Raw genomic sequence first — 21,204 nt, forward strand, 5'->3', positions numbered from 1 at the left:
ACCAATATGTTTGTCTTTATACACATCTGACAAGACCAGACAGTAATATTGCTCGCTGAGTTCCTGGGCATTCAAGTCTCCCTACTGCATCAGGATTGGTCTTGATTTTCCCTGACCAGCTTTACTGCCCACTTCCCAAAGTAGGCTGAAGAGTCTGATGTCCGGCAACCCTCTGCCAGTCTTTGCTTACTCTGCACATTTGTGGAGCAATCTCTCCTGCCGAAAGATAAAGAGAAGGACTGTGTGTAATGGCAATCAGTGCAGGAGCATTTCATGAACATCTATAACCCTGTCAAGTGGTGAACCATCTTCAATGTGTAGTAATTGCAGCAACCTGGGTGGTTAGTACTTTAAAAGCACGAGATAGCTGCAATCCCTTCAGTATGCATTCTGCATATGATGCTGAGGCTTGCAAGCTAAGATTCTTTCTAAAATATCTGTGAAGTGGCAGAATTAAATGGTGCTGTTCGGCAGCAGTGCTAACCACTGTGCCACCGTGCTGCCCTGACACAAATAATGAGGTGAGAATCATGTAATTGCATGAAATAATTCATGGTAGAAATTACTGTCTTCAACAAAGTTATCAGGACAGGTGGATAGTGGTTAAGAAGGCACATGATATACTTGGCTTAATTATTCAGCGTGGGCACAAGGAGCCATATGGTATTTTCTGTGCTGTATATGTCTATAACTCTCTGACTCTAAGCACCAAACTTTAACTATAATTTGGAAAATCTGGCCTTATAGTGGAACAGGCTGACCGGTTACACCTGCAAACATTTTTTTTTAACTACAGGTAAATCCTCAAAATATTTGGTTTCAATTAACACAGTTTCACCATAACACAGCTTTTCCTTCACTGTGCATCATTTCAATAATAGGCACCTGATTCACAATAACACAATTATTACCTGACACCCATTAGCATGGAGGAATTAATGCAATAAATTGGGCAAGTTCCTGTTCATTTAGTTTTTCTTGGCTGTTGCCTGCCTGAATGACATTTCCATGGAGCAAGGCTCCTCAGTGCACTAGCTGTGAAAGCAAAGGAATTGTACCTAAGAAAAGCAGGAAATTCATTTTGCTGAGTGGTAACTTAGACATGCTGTCCAGATTCAAACGTGGTGAGTGAAATATGGATATTGAAAGAGCTTTAGGTCTCATTGCTTTGCCTTTGTTTATAATTCAATATAATGCAAATAAATTAAAGTGAGAAGCAAAAGTCTAACTCTGTTAAGTGCAAGTCATGCATGTTCTCAGGTAATGGAGGATTTGGAAAGACTTTTAGCATTCTGGATTCACACCAAAATTAAGGAAATGTAATTGTTTTGTATGTGATACTGGAAAAAGATGGAAGCCTGTATGAGGACTTGAAAAGAAATTAAATGATCCTAATGTATAATGTTTTCATGGATGGTTTGAACATTTTAAGAAAGCCATGCTGCATACTATTAAGATGACTTATGAAGCAGCCCAAACTGATGCTGAAACCACAAAAGCATTTGCCAGGTTGCTGCAGGAAGTGGTTAAAGAATGAGGAAAACAGAGATACAAGTTGGCCATACTTGTAAATGATGCCATTCAATCCTATTGGGAAATGTGCAGAGAGAAAAAGAAGTTAGCAACTCAATTAAAGCTGGATAATTTAAGAAAAACTGCCCCCAAGGATGCTCATCCCTTCACCTCTGAAGTAACATAAGAGTAATCTGATCAGCATCAACCTGCCAGAGCTGCAGATGAGTCAGATGAAGATCCACAGACTTCCAACTCCAGATAAGTAATCTTGAATATGAGGAAACAAACATTACAATATATTCTTTTCTCATATTTTGGTGTTTTATATTAACTTTGTATTTGTATTCATTACTTGTCTGATGTTCCGGTAACGTAACCTGAACGTTTACATGGGTTTCTGTGGAAACATTTATTTTGAATAATGCAGTTTTTCTTAATGCAGTGATTTTCAGGAATTTAACATCTAATTGGGGACTCTCTGTATTTGATTTTCTGTGAACATTGCACACCGAGTGCCAAGACAAAGTCTATTTATTATCCCAGTTAGAGGGGTAATTTGGACAAAGTGGTGGACATAAAGATAGGAGACTGGAGAAGGTAGGGAGAAAGGATGAGAGAAAGATAGTGAGGGAAAAGAGTAAGAGGGATGAGTGATGACAAAGCGAAAAGGTAAAATTGGGATAAAAAAACAGGAGTTGTCCAGCAAGGAAATGGAAAAAGGTAATTAGAGATTTAAAGGAGAGGAAGTGAGGAGAAGCTAAAAAAAAACAATGGACTGAATATGGTGCCTTCCTTTAAAATATTTGTCAGTAAAGAAGTAAAATCTTTAATGTAAAATCTTTGATGTAAAATCTGAATGCTTTACACTGTATCAATGGGCCATCAAGCTGGCATGGGATTAAATCAAGATGCTCCTCACTGTTAGTAGTAATGGGCAGAAGATATTGATTTTGATTATAATAGAGTGTTGGTTTACGAACTTGGGGCTTGTGTACAGTGACCTAGATACCTTTGAGCAAGAGGCCAGGGAAAAGAAACATTGCCTACTATGGGGAAGGGGAGGTTCTAATGTTATTTTTGCTGCTCAGTGAGAGGAAGGGGATTCTTTACCGCAAGTGTCAACTGTACTATTCTGTGGACAGAGGCAGGTTTACCTGTGATTTGATTATAATGTTTCATACCCTATGAGCTGGTGATTGGGATTAGTTCAGTTATCATGGATATTGCCAGATGATAAACACTGCATTATATTCCTTTACACTGGACTTGCCATGTTACTAACATATAATTACGTGCTTCATTCAGTAAATTTACATTCTTCCGAATTCTCCCACTTCCCCATGGATGATAAATGCAATTGTCTAGGCTCCTGCTCAGAGTTTCACTTCTTTAAGGTACCAAAATTCCACACCAACAGTCAGAAATGTATCTGAAATAGGTTTTCAAGTTGAATCATTTACAGTTCTGGGAATTCTAACAAGAACAACCCTTTATGATGCTTTCCAGCAGACAATCAATTTGGAGCAACAGTGGGGTGGCAACTTAAAATGATGCCATTGTTCTAGTGCAAAAGGGCCAGTCACATATTACTATCTTTATCTCACTGTACTTAATAAACTATATATTGTGTCAGGTTTTTCTCAGCACTCTCACTTTTGAATCACAAAGTCATGAATTCAAGGCCCACTCCATAAATTTGAACGTATAGTCTATGCTGATACTTCATTGTTTAAACAGTCATCTTTTGCCTGATTTATTAGACCAAACGCCAGTTTATCATGATACTGTAGGCAGAAGAATGACAAGTTTTAATATCCTAGCCAAACTTTATTACTTAATCAACAACCTGGTCATTTATTTTAATGTTTTTTTGTAGATCTTGCTGATTGAAAAGCTGTTATGTTTCCTACATTGCTTTAAGTTATGTCACTGATTGTAAACACTTTTGATATTCTAAAAAGTGCTTATGAATGCAAGTTCTTGCTTTCTATAACATAATCACCACAGTGAATCCCACAGGGAATGGGAAGCAATAATGGTGTTACTGCCTTTCACATGTTTGTGCATATTAAAACAGATTAAAGATTGTAATAGATAAAGAGAAAATTAGATTTTTGTTGAGTCAGAAATTTTAAAAATCACATTACAGCCAATCTTTTAAATCTTATTTTCCACATTGACTGCCCCAACTGCCACCAGCCACCATCACAAGCTCATCATCTTCGTGGGGCTTAAAATTTTCTTATCTTCCTTATCATAATGTACCTCCCTCATTCTCTAAACCTCTTCAACATTATTTTTCATCCCTGGAAAAGCTTTTATGTCTCATATAAATCCTATCATACACTAACTTCCCCCAACTCTGTCACTCCATTTGAATGATATTGATACTGAGAGGCCTGGATAAAGTGGACAAGGAGAAGATATTTCCTCTAGTAGGAGAGACGAGGACCTAAGGCCTCAGTGTCAGAGTGAAGGGATAACCTTTTAAGAACTGAGATGAGGAAGAATTTCTTCAGCCAGAGAGTGGTGAATCTGTGAAGTTCATTGCCGAAGAAGGCTGTGAAGGCCAAGACACTGAGTGTTTTTAAGACAGAGATAGATGTGTTCTTGATTAGAAAGGAGATCAAAGGTTATGGGGAGAAGACAGAAGAATGGGGTTGAGAAACATGTGATTAAATGATAGAGCAGGTTCGATGGATCTAATGGATCTGTCATAGAGTCATAGAGATGTACAGCACAGAAGAGTGTTCGGTCCAACATGTCCATGCCAACCAGATATCCCAACCTAATCTAGTCCCACCTGCCAGCACCCGGCCCATATCCCTCCAAACCCTTCCTATTCCTATACCCATCCAAATGCCTTTTAAATGTTGCAATTGTACCAACCTCCACCACTTCCTCTGGCAGCCATTTCCATACACTTACCACCCTCTGCATGAAGAAGCCACCCCTTAGGTCACTTTTATACCTTTCCCCTCTCACCCTAAACCTATGCCCTCTAGTTCTGGACTTCCCGACCCCAGTGAAAAGACTTGTCTATTTATCCTATCCATGCCCATCATAATTTTGTAAACCGCTATAAGGTCACCCCTCAGCCTCTGACACTCCAGGGGAAACAGCCCCAGCCTGTTCAGCCTCTCTCCATAGCTGAAATCCACCAACCATGTAAATCTTTTCTGAACCCTTTCAAGTTTCACAACATCTTTCCAATTAAAAGGGGACCAGAATTGCACGCAATATTCCAACTGTGGCCTAACCAATGTCCTGAACAGCCGCAACATGAAGTCCCAACTCCTGTACTCAATACTCTGACCAATAAAAGAAAGCATACCAAACGCCTTATTCACTATCCTAACTACCTGCAACTCCACTTTCAAGGAGCTATGAACTTGCACTCCAAGGTCTCTTTGTTCAGTAACACTCTCTAGGACCTTACCATTAAGCGTATAAGTCCTGCTAAGATTTGCTTTCCCAAAATGCAGCACCTCGCATTTATCTGAATTAAACTCCATCTGCCACTTCTCAGCTCATTGGCCCATCTGATCAAGATCCTATTGTAATCTAAGGCAACCTTCTTCGCTGTCCACTACACCTCCAATTTTGGTGTCATCTGCAAACTTACTAACTATACCTCTCATGCTCACATCCAAATCATTTATATAAATGACAAAAAATAGAGGACCCAGCACCTCTATTTCAGGCTTCCAGTCTGAAAAACAACCCTCCACCACCATCCTCTGTCTTCTACCTTTGAGCCAGTTCTATATCCAAATGCCGAGTTCTCCCTGTATTGCGTGAGATCTAACCTTGCTAACCAGTCTCCCATGGGGAACCTTGTCGAATGCCTTACTGAAGTCCATATGGATCACATCTACCGCTCTGCCCTCATCAATTCTCTTTGTTACTTCCTCAAAAAACTCAATCAAGTTTGTGAGACATGATTTCCCACGCACGAAGCCATGTTGACTATCCCTAATCAATCCTTGCCTTTCCAAATACATGTACATCCTGTCCCTCAGGATTCCCTCCAACAACTTGTCCACCACCAACGTCAGGCTCACTGGTCTGTAGTTCCCTGGCTTGACCTTACTACCCTTCTTAAAGAGTGGCACCACGTTAGCCAACCTCCAGTCTTCTGGCACCTCACTTGTGACTATCAATGATACAAATATCTCAGCAAGAAACCAGCAATCCCTTCCCTAGCTTCCCACAGATATATAGGGTGCACCTGATCAGGTCCTGGGGATTTATCCACCTTTATGCATTCTTTTTTAGATTAGATTACAGTGTGGAAACAGGCCCTTCGGCTCAACAAATCCACACCGACCCACTGAAGCGCAACCCACCCAGACCCATTCCCCTATATTTACCGCTTCACCTAACACTATGGGCAGTTTAGCATGGCCAATTCACCTAACCTGCACATTTTTTGGATTGTGGGAGGAAACCGGAGCACCCAGAGGAAACCCACGCAGACATTTCAAGACATCCAGCACTTCCTCCTCTGTAATATGGACATTTTGCAAGGTGTCTTATGTTCTGAACATTGTGCAATCATCAGTGAACATCCCCGCTTCTGACCTTATTGGGAAGGCCAATAATAAAGCAGCTGAAGATGGTTGGGCCGAGGACAATTCCCTGAGGAACTCCTGCAGAGATGTCCTGGAGCTAAAATGACCACTTTCAACCATCTTCTAATGTGCCAGTTATGATTCCACCTGGCAGAGGGTTTCCCCCCTAATTCCCATTGATTCCAGTTTTACTGGGGCTCCTTGATGCCATATTCAAATACAACCTAGCTGTCAAGGGCTGTGACTCTCATTTTATCTCTGGAATTCAGCTTTTTTGTCCATGTTTGAACCAAGGCTATAATGATGTCAGGAGCTGAGTAGCCCTGGTAGAACCCAAATTCAGTGTCAGTGAGCAGGTTGTTGCTAAGCAAGTGCTGCTTGATAGCATTGTGGATAACACTTCCCATTGCTTTAGTGATAATCAAGAGTTTACTGGTGGGATTGTAATTGGCCAGGTTTGATTTATTCTGCTTTGTGTACAGAACATATGAAATAATTCCAAGGAGGCAGGTATCTTGTCACCATGTCACCCTTAGTTTACGTGTAGACAGTACATAGCCCCTGACCAGCCAACTCAGAGCCAGTCCTAAAATGAAGAGACTCTTTGAATCGCCCATTACAGCCAGGGTTCTCTGATTAACATAGAACATAGAAAAATACAGCGCAGTACAGGCCCTTCAGCCCTCGATGTTGCGCCGACCGAAGCCTACCTAACCTACACTAGCCCAATAACCTCCATATGCTTGTCCAATGCCCGCTTAAATGACCATAAAGAGGGAGAGTCCACCACTGCTACTGGCAGGGCATTCCATGAACTCACAACCCGCTGAGTAAAAAATCTACCCCTAACATCTGTCCTATACCTACCACCCCTTAATTTACAGCTGTGTCCCCTAGTAACAGCTGACTCCATACGCGGAAAAAGGTTCTCACTGTCAACCCTATCTAAACCCCTAATCATCTTGTACACCTCTATCAAATCTCCCCTAAACCTTCTTTTCTCCAATGAGAAAAGTCCCAAGTGCCTCAGCCTTTCCTCATACGATCTTCCTACCATGCCAGGCAACATCCTGGTAAACCTCCTCTGCACTCCTTCCAATGCCTCCACATCCTTTCTGTAGTATGGCGACCAAAACTGCACACAATACTCCAGATGAGGCCGCACCAGAGTCTTATACAACTGCAACATGATCTCAGGACTCTGGAACTCAATTCCTCTACCAATAAAGCCCAGTACACCATATGCCTTCTTCATAGCACTATTTACCTGGGTGGCAACTTTCAAAGATCTGTGTACATGGACACCAAGATCCCTCTGCTCATCCACACTACCAAGTAGTCTACCATTAGCCCAGTAATCCATCTTCTTGTTACTCCTACCAAAGTGAATGACTTCACACTTAGCTACATTGAATTCCATTTTCCACCTTACTGCCCAGCTCTGCAACTTTTCTATATCGCGCTGTACCCTGCCACATCCTTCTTCACTGTCCACAACTCCACCGACTTTCGTGTCATCTGCAAACTTGCTCACCCAGCCTTCAAGCCCCTCCTCCAGGTCATTTAATCCAGGTTAACAACCACAATCAGGATTCTCATAGACAATGAGATCCACCTGGCCCTGTTACCAGTCACTACAACGAACCTGGGCAATTTTCCACTGTCAGGTAGTTGCCAGTATTGTCGCTGTACTGGAAGAGCTTGATAAGGAGAGCAGCAAGTTCTGGAGCACAAGTCTTAAGTACTATTGCCGGAATATTGTCAGGGCACGTAGCCTTTGCAATATCCAGTGCCTCCATGTGGAGTGAGTCAAATTGACATTTGTAATGCTGGGGACCACAAGAGGAGGCGGAGATGGATTATCCACTCGACATTTCTGGCTGAAGAGTGCTGCAAGTACTTCAGTCTTATCTTTTGTATTGATATGTTGGCCTCTTACATCATTGAGGGTGGGGATATTTGTGGAGCCTCCTCCTGCAATGAGTTGTTTAATCAAGTACCATCATTCACAATTGGATGTGGCAGGACTGCAGAATGTCAACTTGATTTGTTGTTTGTAAGATTGCTTAGCTCTGTCTGTCACTTGCTGCTTATGCTGTTTGGCATTCAAGTAGTCCTGTTTGGTAGCTTCACCAGATCGACATTTTATTTAGGTATACCTGGTGCTGCTCTTGGCATGCCCTTCTACGCTGTCAGGTTATTCCCTAGCTTAATGGTAATGGTCAAGTGAGGGATATGCCAGGTCACGAGTTTCCAGAATGTGTTGAAAGACAATTCTGCTGTGGTTGATGGTCCACAGTGCTCAAGTTACTGAAGAATACGAGCAAATCTGACTCTTCCTCTCCAGAATAAATTGTCTTGTACAATCAATCTCTGCTATCTCCCAGGATGCCAAACCTGAGGAGCACGTTGATTGACTGTTTGTCTTCAGTTTTGTGTCTCTGATAGGGATCTCATTCGCTGGTCTTAGGACAGATGGAGAACCCTTATCAGTTGGATGGTGGGGGTTTGATGAAATCAAATTGGCTTTAGACACTTAAGTCGTCACTGTTGGGTCATCCTCACAATTGATATCCCTGATTGCAAAACATCTGGCAACAGAGGTTCTGCCCACTGAGACCTGCCAGCTAATCTGAGGCTAGTAGCTACATGTCACTGCCAGCATACATGGTAGTGGTGGTGCCACTGCATCTCTAAATGCCCAAGATTGATGAGAGACCCAAGCCAAAGGTAAGATGGCAGAAAAAATAGCAAGTTCTGTAGAAACTCAGCAGGTCTGGCAGTATCTGGAGAGAGAAAAATCAAATTAATGTTTCGAGTACAGTGATGCTTTAGTGTAACAAAAAACAAGTGGGTAAAGGTGGTATTTATGTTGATGAAGATGGTGGTGTTGGTAGGGGAGGGGTTGGGAAAGGACTGATTTCAGTAGATGAAGATGATGCTCAGAGAGAGAACATAAAAAGAAACTGACAGAGGGATTGCTAATAGTAAGCAAGGTAAGAAGTTAGTGCTGAATAGGTGATTATAGGAAGTGGAAATGATTAAAAATGGGTTGGCCGTGCTAGAAGCAACAGATACAGAGCATGACTTAGGGGTGTAAGGTTAGCCAACAAACTTTGAGGGAAGTAGTCATGCTCTGAAATTGTTAAACTCAGTGTTGAGTACTTTAGGCTGTAAGGTACCTCTGCAGAAGGTTAAGTGTTGCTTCTCTAGCTTGTGTTGCGCTTCACTGAAGTGCTGTGACAGGACGGCGATAGAAATGTTGGCACTGGAGCACAATGGTGTATTGAAATGACTGGGTTCTGGAAGCTCAGAGTCATTTTCATAAAAGAAGCAGCACTAATGAATGCACTGGAGAAAGAGTTGTGGACAGAAACAAGGAATATTTCACATGTATACTGGGCATAAGTGGGACCTATATGGATACCTATATCCACATCCTTGACCTGAAGAAAGTGAGAGGAGTTAAAGGAAAAGTTGTTCAAAGTGAGGGTGGTCTTGACTGGGTTGAGCTTGGTGGTGGTGGCTGGTAACTGTTCAGACCTTCTTTCAAGGAATAAGCAGAGAGCACTAAGACCAAGCTGATGGGATTTGGACATGTAGAAGGATTACCAAACCATGGTGAAGAGGAGGGGGCTGGTGCCCACAAATTGGAAAGTGGGAAGAGACTGGACAAGAGGAGAACAGATCGTGTCAATGTAGGAAGGAATAACTTCAGTGGGTCAGGAACATATTGAAATGATGCGTCTGGCCAGACAGTCCTGTTTGTGGAAGAAGGTAGAAGTGGGCTGGACGGGGTTGGAGAATGATGAGGTTTGGAGCTTGTGTAGGGGAGAATGCCAGTTAAATAGTCCGTATCCACCACCACTCTCCTTTGCTTCAGATATGTCCATCTTTCTCCTCAACTGTAGTATACAGGGCCTTCAGCTGTTATCTAACCACACTCCTGCTCTTTCTTCTTTCTTTCCCTTCCACGACAACCCCATCAGCTGCTCCACCCAAACGATCATAAGCTACCATTTTCGCCACTCCATTGGGATGCCACAATAGGACAGATATTCCCTTTCGTTCCCTGGTCAGCAGTCCATAAGAATCATTCTCTCCAGGACACCCCTGATCTATTCCTCAACCTTCAACACCTCCCCACAGCCCTGCATCACCTTCCCATGCAATTGCAAAATGTGCAATACTGCCCGTTTACCTCCTCCCTCCTCACTACTTAAGGCTCCAGTCACACCTTCAGGTGAAATAGTGGTTTACCTGCACTTAAATCAATTTAGCCTACCTTTTCATTGCTCACAATGTGGTCTCCACTGGGTAGACAAAACACAGACTGGATGACCGTTCTACTGAGCACCTGTATTCTAAATGTTAATATGACCCTGATATCCCAGTTGCCTGCCTGAGCAATACACCACTGTTTCACATAGCAACATTTCTGTCTTATGCTTGCCACAGTGCTCCAATAAAGCTCCGCCTAAGCTGTATATCTTCTTGCACCCGAATTTTTGGTCTGCATCTAATGACCTTAGCATGACCAACTATAGTCTCCTCTTTAGGTTTCTTTAATAACAGTTGCTAGACTATTATGATATACACCTTACTAACTTCTTTATTTGTATCATTAAGGAATTACCAGTTTTTCCAAAATATCCACATCCCTATCACTATGTCCTTACTAAGCTCTACTGGCTTTCTGTGTTTTAGAGAATTGTTTCGGATTCTAGATCATGTTCTCCAACTCTACATTTGCCTTCAGCCTTTTATTCCTGCATTGGTTGCTCAGGATCAATCCCTTTGCTGTACCATTGGCAAGTAGTCCTTCAGTCCTTCACTTCAGAACAGCCTTCCTCAGCAGCATCACCAAGGAACATCCATCACTGCCTTCAAAATCTCCTTAAAGCTATTCTTTCAATCATGCTTTAGTTAGTTATGAAGAGGTGTTATCAATTCTAGAAGGCGTGAAAGTGGACAAGTCCCCTGGCCCAGACGGGATTTATCCGAGGATTCTCTGGGAAGCTAGGGAGGAGATGGCAGAGCCTTTGGGTTTGATATTTGAATGGTCATTGTCTACAGGTTTAGTACCAGAGGACTGGAGGATTGCAAATGTTGTGCCCTTGTTCAAGAAGGACAGCAGAGATGATCCAGGTAGTTATAGACCAGTGAGCCTTACTTCTGTTGTAGGAAAGGTTTTGGAAAGGACTATAAATGATAAGATTTATAATCATCTAGCAAGCAACAATTTGATTTCAAATGGTCAACATGGTTTCGTCAAGGGCAGGTCATGTCTCACAAACGTCATTGAGTTTTTGAAAAGGTGACCAAGCATGTAGATGAGGGTAGGGCAGTTGACGTGGTATACATGGACTTCAGTAAAGCCTTTGATAAGGTTCCACATGGTGGGCAGTTGGAGAAAATGCAAAGGCATGGGATTGAGGGTGATTTAGCAGTTTGGATTAGAAACTGGCTTTCTGAAAGAAGGCAGCGAGTTGTGGTTGATGGACAATACTCAGCCTGGAGTCCAGCTACTAGTGGTGTGCCACAAGGATCTGTTTTGGGACCACTGCTGTTTGTCATTTTTATAAATGACTTAGACGCAAGCATTGGTGGATGGATTAGTAAATTTGCAGATGACACTAAAGTCAGTGGAGTAATGGGCAGTTTGGAAGAATGTTACAGGTTGTAGGGGAACTTGGATAAACTGCAGAATTGGATGGGAGGTGGCAAATAGAGTTCAATACAGCTAAATGTGAGGTGATGTACTTTGGGAAGAATAACAGGAAAGCAGAGCACTGGGTCAGTGGAAAGATTCTTAGTAGTGTGGATATGCAGAGGGATCTTGGAGTCCATGTACATAGATTCCTGAAAGTTGCCATCCAGGTAGATGATGCTGTTAAGAAGGCATACGGTGTATTAGGTTTCATTCGTAGAGGAATTGAATTCCAGAGCCACAATATCATGCTGCAACTATACAAAATGCTGGTGCAGCCACACTTGGAATATTATGTACAGTTCTGGTCGCCATATTTTGGGAAGGATGTGGAAGCAGTGAGAAAGGTGTAGAGGAGATTTACCAGGATGTTGCCTGGTCTGGAGGGAAGGTCTTATAAGGAAAGGCTGAGACGCTTGGGTCTGTTCTCATTAGAAAGAAGGCGGCTAAGAAGGGATTTGATAGAGACATACAAGATGATCAGAGGATTAGATAGGGCAGACAGTGAAAGTCTTTTTCCCTAGGATGATGACGTCAGCTTGCACGGGGGGGCATAACTACAGATTGAGGGGTGATAGATTTAAGACTGATGTCAGAGACTGGTTCTTTACTCAGAGAGTGGTAAGGGTGTGGAATGCCCTACCTGCTAATGTAGTGAACTCAGCCACATTAGGGAGATTTAAACAATCCTTGGATAAGCACATGGATGATGAGAGGATAGTGTAAGGGGACGAGCTGAGAATGGTTCACAGGTCGGTGCAACATCGAGGGACAAAGGGCCTGTTCTCCGCTGTATTGTTCTATGTTCTATGCTTTTGATTGTGTGGAATTAATGGGGATTTTAATCTTAACATAGACTGGGAGAGGCAGACAAGCACCTGTGAGGAAGGTTGTGAATTTCTTGAGTGTATCCAGGATAGTTTCCTATGTCAATATTCTTGGATGTGACAAGGGAACAAGCAATATTCAATCTAGTAATGAGCAATGTGTCTGATGACAGAATCACAGCATCCCTACAGTGTGGAATCAGGCCATTTAGCCCATTGACCCACCAATGAGCATCCCACCCAAACTCATCTCATCCTAATGACTTAATTTCCAATGGCAAATCCAGCTAGCTTGCACATCCCTGGACACAATGGGAAATTTAGAAAGGCCAATCCACCTTACTTGCACATATTTGGACTGTGGGAAGAAACTGGAACACCTGGAGGAAATCTATGCAGTCATGAGTGGAATGTACAAACTCCACCCAGACATTTGCACAAGGACGTAATCAAACCCAGGACCCTTGTACTGTGAGGCAGCAATGCTAACCACTGAGCCACTGTGCCACCATGATTTAGTGACCTAGTTATTCATGAGCATTTGTCAAATAGTGATCATAAGGTGATTGAGTTTAATGAAGTGTTTATAAGAGATAAGCAAGGATCAGATTCTAAAATTTTGGACTTAAGTAAGTCAGACTTTAATGGGTTGAGAAAGACACTGTCAACAGTAAACTGGAAATAGGTGAAACAACTAGGGAACAGTGGAGAGTGTTCAAAGAGACATTTAATGCTATTCAGAAGCAGTTTGTACCCATGAGAAGGAAACACACCACCTCACAAAATAAAACAGCCATCGATATCTAAGGAGGTAAGGGACAGCATAAAATTAAGAGAAAGGGCTTATAAAGCTAAAAAGAATAGTACAGATCCCACAGAATGGGACAAATACAAAGACCAACAAAGGGCCACAAAGCAGCTTATAAGAGCAGCTAAAAAGGATTATAGAAGGAAACTTGAAAGGATCGTGGATGACATTAAGAAGAAATGTTATCATTCTATAAAGGGAAAGCATCTACAATAAATGTAGGGAAATGGCAGTCAATGGATGTTATTTATATGGACATCCAGAAGACGTTTGATAAAGTCCTACACAGGAGACTGTTAGCTAATGTGGAAGCCCACAAAATTGATTGCAGATTACTAAAAGGGGTAGGAAATTGGTTGAGTGGCAGGAAATAGAAAGGTAGAATTATGCGTAAGTACTCAAATTGGCAGTGGTATCCCATAGGGATCTGTGTTGGGGCCTCAATTATTCACAATATTTGTTAATGGAATAAAAAGTCAAATATCCAAATTTTGCTTACGAGACAAAATTGGGTAGCCTTGTAGACAGTGTCGACAACAGGATTTTGATAGATTAGGTGCATGGACAAAGTTGTGGCAGATGGATTTTAATATTAGTAAGTGTGAGGTTATCCATTTTGGACTGATAAGGATAGATCAGGCTATCTCGTAGGAAACACAAAGTTAATTATAATGGGTGTCCAATGAGATTTGGGGGTTCGGGCACATAACCTTTTTGAAATGAAGAGGTATAGAAAGTAGACCAAGATACTAGTAGAACGCTGGCTTTCAAAACTAAAAGGCTACAGTTATACAAAACCTTAGTTAGACCCCACTTAGAATACTGTGAATAGATATTGTGACGATGCTGTCACTTTAACAAGGTTATTTTGTCTTTGGGTTTTTTTTAAAGAGAGGTCATAAAGGCAGAGACACTGAGTGGTCTAGGAAGAACCCAGTTTAACAATGGCAGAGGAATGACTAATTCTCCCAGTTCAGGTTTTTTTCTAGTTTGGTTTAACTGTGGCAGTCACAAAATGTTGAAGCCCAGGAAGGTTGCAAGTTTCAGCAAATGATTCCTGACTTACTTTCTCTCTGGAATGTCTTTGGATGTTATTCCCTCCTGCCTGTAAGAATCTGTGTTTCAATTTACCTTTTTGTCAAGGGGTATGTTTATGGGATGTTACTGGATTGGAACAGTTCCTTAGTTAAGTTATTGTTTTGGGTCGGTTAACTTGTCTAACAGTTAAGTTATTCTAAATTCCGCTCTCTTTTGTTTGTGTTTCAACTGTAGTATGTAAATAAATTCTGTTTTCCTTAAAGCCAAGTGGTTTAACCAGCTGCATCACACCTGGAACATCCACATCACATCTACCTTTAAAATAAGAAAAGGTTAGGATCTGGACTACCTTAAAATATTTTGAGGGGGTCTGGCCTGGTCCATAATATTATGGACACCACAGCTCCAGAAAGATGTTTTTGTTCTGGAGAGAGTTCAGCACAGTGTACAAGGGACCTGAGGGGCAACATTTTCAGAAAGAGGGTGGTGCATTAATGGAAAGAGCTGCCAGAGGAAGTGGTAGAGACTGGTACAGTTGCAACATTTAAAAATCATTTGGACATATGCATGAATAGGAAAAGTTTAGAGACATATGGACCAAGTGTAGTAAATGGGACCAATTAGGTTTGGGATACCTGGTTGGCATGGATGAGTTAGTCCGAGGATCCCTTTCCATGCTGTGTGACTCATGAAACTCTAAATTAGGCCTTTATTCTCTAGAATTTAGAAGATTAAGGGATGATCTAATCGGAATCTTCATGTATAACCATGGATAAATAGAGTTGATAAAAATAAATTATTTTGACAAGTTGACGATTCTAGAACTAGGATCCATAGCCTAAGAATTAGGATCATGCCATTCAGCAGAAATGTTAGAAAGCACTTCCAGTTGCAAAGAGAAGGGGAGGTTTGGCACTCATTTCCTCAAATAGCAGTCAATGCTACTTCAATAGTTAAATTTAAATCTGAGATAGACAAATTTTTATTAAGCAAGGGTATCAAGGGATATAGGCCCAGAGCAAGCATTTGGAGTTAGGCCACATTTCAGCCATGATGTTATTGAATGGCAGATTAGGCTCAAGGAGATGAATGGCCAACCCCAGTTCCTAATCCTTCTGACGATTTCCTCCTCCACCCATCCTTCTTACTATCCATTTATCATTCACAGCATTTTAAAGCACTTTATTTATTCATTCATTGGAGGGGACAGTGAATGCTAGCAGGACTATTTATTTGCCATGTTTAATTGCTCTTGAGAAGGTTGCATTGTGTCACCTTCTTGAACTGCTGCAATCTGTGGATTAATTGCACCAAAGTTAGGCAGGAAATTTCAAGGATTTAATCTACAGATAGTGAAGGAACAATGATATATTTCCAAGAAGCATATGTGTAACTTGGGGGTGAACTTCAAATTCCCATGCGCCAGCTGCCTCCAAGCAATAGAAGTCGCAGTTTGGTGGTCCTGTTGCAGGAATTCTGGTGAGTTGCTGCAGTGCATCCAGTAGATGGTATTCATTGCAGCCAAGGTTGGTTGATGGTGGAGGAAGTAAACATTTATGCTGCTAGATGTAATCCTAATTAAAAGGCTCGCTAGTGTGTTGCTGGAAAAGCACAGCAGGTCAGGCAGCATCCGAGGAGCAGGAGAATTGCTTTTTGGGCCGAAGCCCTTCATCAGCCCTTCATTCCTGATGAAGGGCTCCAGCCTGATTCTCCTGGTCCTCGGATGCTGCCTGACCTGCTGTATTTTTCCAGCAAAACATCCTCGATTCCAATCTCCAGCATCTGCAGATCTCACTGTCTCCACAGTCAAAAGGCTCTCTTATCTGGAAGATGTGAAACTTCATGAGCTTTGTTGGAACTTCAATAATCCAGGCAAATGTGTAATATTCCATCACATTACTGATTTACTGCTTAAACTTGATAAAGAGACTTGGAAGGTGAAGAAGTGAGAATACCAAACCTCTGACTTGCTTTTGTAGCCCCAGTATTTATGTGGCTGTTCCAGTTAAGTTTCTGATCATTACTACCCACAACAGGGTAATGTTGGTTGGAGGTTCAACAATGGTCACGCCACCGAACATTAAGGAGAGGTGGTTGAACTTGCTTGTCTTTAACTGACACTTGCTGTGATGTGGATATTATCCACACAAATCCCAAATCAAGGAAGCACTATCAGTGATCCATCTTAGGCCCACACACATACATTGTCTTTTACACACTTCATTAACAATCACATCTTTTTATCTTTGTTCATGTGGTAAACATGCAATTTAGAAGTTAATGTTTCATATTTAATTTATTGAAAGATCTGTGGCCAGTATTATCAAATACTAGTTATTTATCTTGTGTTTTAGTTGACATGGATGGTGGAATCTGGAGGATAGCAAAATGATTCACAACTCGAGCCTTTTTAAATGTATAACATCTTTGCACCTCAGTTGTGTTTGGCAGGCAGCATTAGCTTTACCTTGGCTTCCTTTGAAACTTGAAGAGATGCAAATTAATTTCAATTAAATACATTGCATTATGTTAAAATCTTCTCGGAGAAAGTGAGGACTGCAGATGCTGGAGATCAGAGCTGAAAAGTCTCAGTCCTGAAGAAGGGCTCACGCCCGAAACGTTGATTCTCCTGTTCCTTGGATGCTGCCTGACCTGCTGCGCTTTTCCAGCAGCACATTTTCAGCTATATTGCATTATTGTTAACTATATTTTGCAAGTGAGCATACTGATAACTGCAGCAGTGTTTAGAAATTAAGAAGGATCATCTCAAGCTGATCAGTTATTAAAAATATCATCTTGAAGGTTTTCATTGGTGAAGTGCAAAAGATTAAAATATCAACAAGTATAGGAAGGATAAATTCATTCAGATAAAACTCAGAATCAGTTTAGTTTATCCAGCCTTCCTGTGCAATGTGAATCACCATGAGGCTGGGAAATTAAAAAGTGAAAAACTGGTCGACAGATTTTTATTGTGCAGACATTATACCATGTTTTGTAAAAGGTCTCTTAGAGTCATAGAGTTGTACCACATGGAAACAGACCCTTCAGTCCAACTTGTCCATGCCAACCAGATATCATAAACTGATCTAGTCCCACTTACCAGCTTTTAGCCCATAACCTTCTAAACCCTATTCGTGTACCATCCAGATTCTTTTAAATGTTGTAATTGTAACCGCCTCCACTGCCACCTCTGGCAACTCACTTCCTTATACACACCACCGTCTGCATGAAAAAATTTCCTTTCAGGTCCCTTTTAAATCTTTTTCCTCTCACCTTAAAACTATGCCCTCTAGTTTTGAACTCCCTTAGGAAAATGACCTTGGCAATTTACCCTATTCATGCCTGTCATGATTTTATAAACCTCTATGAGGTCACCCCTCAGACTCTGACGCTCCAGGGAAAAAAGCCCCAATCTATTCAGCCTCTCCCTATAGCTCAAACCCTCCAATCCCAGCAACATCCTTATAAATCTTTTCTGAACATTTTCAAGTTTCACAACATCTTTTGTATGGTCTTGCATACAAGTAGATGAGTGCGACTAGTAGAATGAAAGCATGACTAAATCCCATCATCTTCATTGCCCCTTCAAGAAAAATCATTTCACTCAGTCATTTTATTTTCATTAAATCCAAGTTGGCTGAAGCATGAGCAGGAAACATTATTAAATAGCCAGCCATATGTTTTCAGTCAAGTACCTACCAAGGAGTAGTACCTATCTGCTCAGGTTATATCAATATAGATATTAAACGATATCCACAATTTTCATTAACATCCTACAGTCACAATTGGAAAAAGTTAGGGCAGTACATAGGATATAATATCCTTTTTAGGGAGAAAAAATAGCATTGTCAGGTATAAAATGAGATACAGCTAGATAGAAATCTGAAAACTGTTGAATTCCGAGTCTTGGCTCCTATGCATAAATGTGACTTTTTGCCAAAGAAAGAAGTTCAAAGTTACTCTGCCAAGCTCACACAGCCAGAGAACAAAAAAATCACCAGATATTTATGACGTCATCTGAAGAGTTTGGATGAATACATGCTCACAAAATGACTGAGTTAATTACTACGGAGCTAGGTGTGACTACTGTTTCCAGTGTGCATTACAAGAACACATACATCTTTCATCCCACTTTGTAAATCTATGTCCATGTACTATTAATACAATTGTATTCACTAAATGCATTCATACTCCATTAAAGCAATTAGAAAAGGGATCTAGTACCTTTTCATTTACGTCAATGCACAAGCAATTACTGACAAATCTCTATTAAATTGATAGATGTAACAATGTGTTACAGGAGTTTCTGGAATGCAAGGATGTCCTTTTTTCCATTTGGCTGCACATGAGATAACATTCCTTTTCAATGTGCTGTGGCAGTATTCCAAATAAGTGTGCAAAACCTTATCTACATCCAGTAGGTCATCAGGTGTTACTAAACACAAGAAAGAAATTCTAAATTGGATGATAAGAAGATGCAAAGCTGTATTCAGGATAACTTGTAATGGAAACCAGAAGGATAGAATGAACCCAGGGTTTAACAAGCTGAATGTAACAAAATCATACAGCAATGCTGCATACCAATGCAGCAAGTCAGAAGATTTTGTTTTCAGGATTAAAGAGAAAACACATAGATTTTGTATAATAATTTGAAAAAATATACTATTTTAAGATATTAATATATTAACAATGTTGCAGCTGGTGTGCATTTTCTTGAAATGTTGCACTTTCTTCCTGCGATGTTTCTGCAATTTGTTAACCCCATCCATCATAATTTGCTAACACTCAGTCACTACTATTGACGCCTTAGGAAGGATATATTGGTCATGGAGGCAGAGCATCATAGATTTATTAAAATAAAACCTGAATTCCAAATTTACAAAGAGAGAATACATAAAACAGGATTGTTTTTCCTGAAACTTAGAAGATTAAGGGCTAATTTGCTCAGGGTTTTCAAGGAGAACAGATAGGGCAGCATACAGAAATCATTTCCTTTGGTTGAGGTGTTTGCAACTAGGGGGCATAGTCTATAAGTCTCTTAAAAAATTGAAATTAAGAAAGACTTCTTCACTCAATGGGTGGGAGACATTTGTAGCTCTTTTTCACAAAAGGCACTTGATGTTAAAGCAATTGCAAATTTGAAATCTGCAATTGATAGATTTTTGCTAACCGAAGATATTAAGCGATGTTTGTATGGGTAAAGACATATGTATAGAGTTAGGTTATAGATCAGTCATATTCTTATTGAATGCCTGAACAGGCTCAAGGGGTTAAATGGTATAATCATTATTTCTATGTTTTGTGTTCCAGTACTATTTGTTAAACACTTGCTACATGAAAGAACACAGGATATTGATCTGTTTAGAAAAATCTAAAGTGAGCAGAGCTGCATCGCATATTACCATAGTTAGCTCAGTTACCTTTAAGGTGAAAGTACAATCTTTCTTCTACTTAAATCATGTAAGTTCGTGGTGTTTGATATTTGCATTCTCTCTACTAGGTACTACCACATGATGCCAAAGCCCGCCGTCTTTTTGTTACAAGTGGTGGACTGAAGAAGATTCAAGAGATTAAAGCAGAACCTGGTTCAGTTATGCAAGAATATATTAATGGCATTAACAACTGTTACCCAGAAGAAATTGTCAGGTAAAATGAATATTGTTCTGCCTTAAAGTTCTTCTTGTCAAATTTGCTTCATTGATGCCTCCTTAGTTGTGTTTTTAAAAGTAAGGATATTATAGTCAACTTAAAATCTGATCATTATGGGCTTTTAACTTATCTCTTATGTCAGTATTTGATTTGCTGATAATTAGAAGTCTTGTTGGCTCCTTTTGAAACTGACTACACAAGCTCACTTTGAGTGTGCGGTCATCGCTCATCAGCAGCATAAACTGACAAAAGGAAAATGAATATTGTTGGGATGGGTATGGACTGTGAGTAAGACTTATGATAAATTATGAAACTGAATTCAATAAATCTCAAAACTTGTGGCACCAGCAACATTACCACAAAAACTGCTGGATTTTTAGACAGTACAATATACAATGTCCTTTTGTTGTCATGTATACTCCAACATAGGGGTACAGTGAAAAGCATATCCAGTGTCTGCCTTCTTATGGTGACATCTTAGGTACAAGTCATGGATACAGCAGAGGAACAGAAGTAATTACATTACTTAGAGTTGAAAAATAAATTTAAAATAGGACAACATTAAAGAGTTGATATTACATGCTAGGAAAATTTAAATAGACATTTCAATTTAGCAGCTCAACGCAGGGCCTGTGCATGTGGTCTGACCAACTGCTCCAGACTCCAGTCCAACAGCCATCTCCGCTCCGCTCTAAGCCCCAATCTGCTCTCTACAGCAGCTCAGCTACTCCAAGGTAAATGCCAGGATTGCCTGCCCTGTGCTGGTCTCCACCCAGAACTCGCTGCCTGCATGATGTTCCAGGGCTGTTTACTCATGCTGCTCTGGGGCTTGTAACCCAGACACTACCAGGGCTTGCTGCTTCGCTGTTCAGGGCCTCATAGCCCACGTGCCGTCCTGGGGCTCACAGCCCACGTAACGTTCCTGGGTTCGCAGCCCACGTAACGTTCCTGGGTTCGCAGCCCACGTATCATTCCTGGGCTCGCAGCCCACATAATGTTCCTGGGTTCGCAGCCCACGTATCGTTCCTGGGCTCGCAGCCCACGTAACGTTCCTGGGCTCGCAGCCCACATGCTGTTCCAGTG

The 21,204-nt window shown here is 41.1% G+C and overlaps 1 protein-coding gene across 3 annotated transcripts in view; it reads left to right on the forward strand.

Moving 5' to 3' along the window:
- spag6 (sperm associated antigen 6) overlaps positions 1-21,204 on the forward strand; it is a 207,152-nt gene that overhangs the window by 169,265 nt on the left and 16,683 nt on the right. For all 3 annotated transcript variants that reach the window (XM_072575961.1, XM_072575963.1, XM_072575962.1), the window contains exon 10: positions 19,973-20,118. In XM_072575961.1, coding sequence (XP_072432062.1) covers positions 19,973-20,118 — 146 coding nt within the window. The remainder of the gene's footprint in view (positions 1-19,972; positions 20,119-21,204) is intronic.

This window comes from Chiloscyllium punctatum, chromosome 8 (genome assembly GCF_047496795.1).
Source record: "Chiloscyllium punctatum isolate Juve2018m chromosome 8, sChiPun1.3, whole genome shotgun sequence".
In the NCBI taxonomy this organism is placed as follows: Eukaryota; Metazoa; Chordata; class Chondrichthyes; order Orectolobiformes; family Hemiscylliidae; genus Chiloscyllium; species Chiloscyllium punctatum.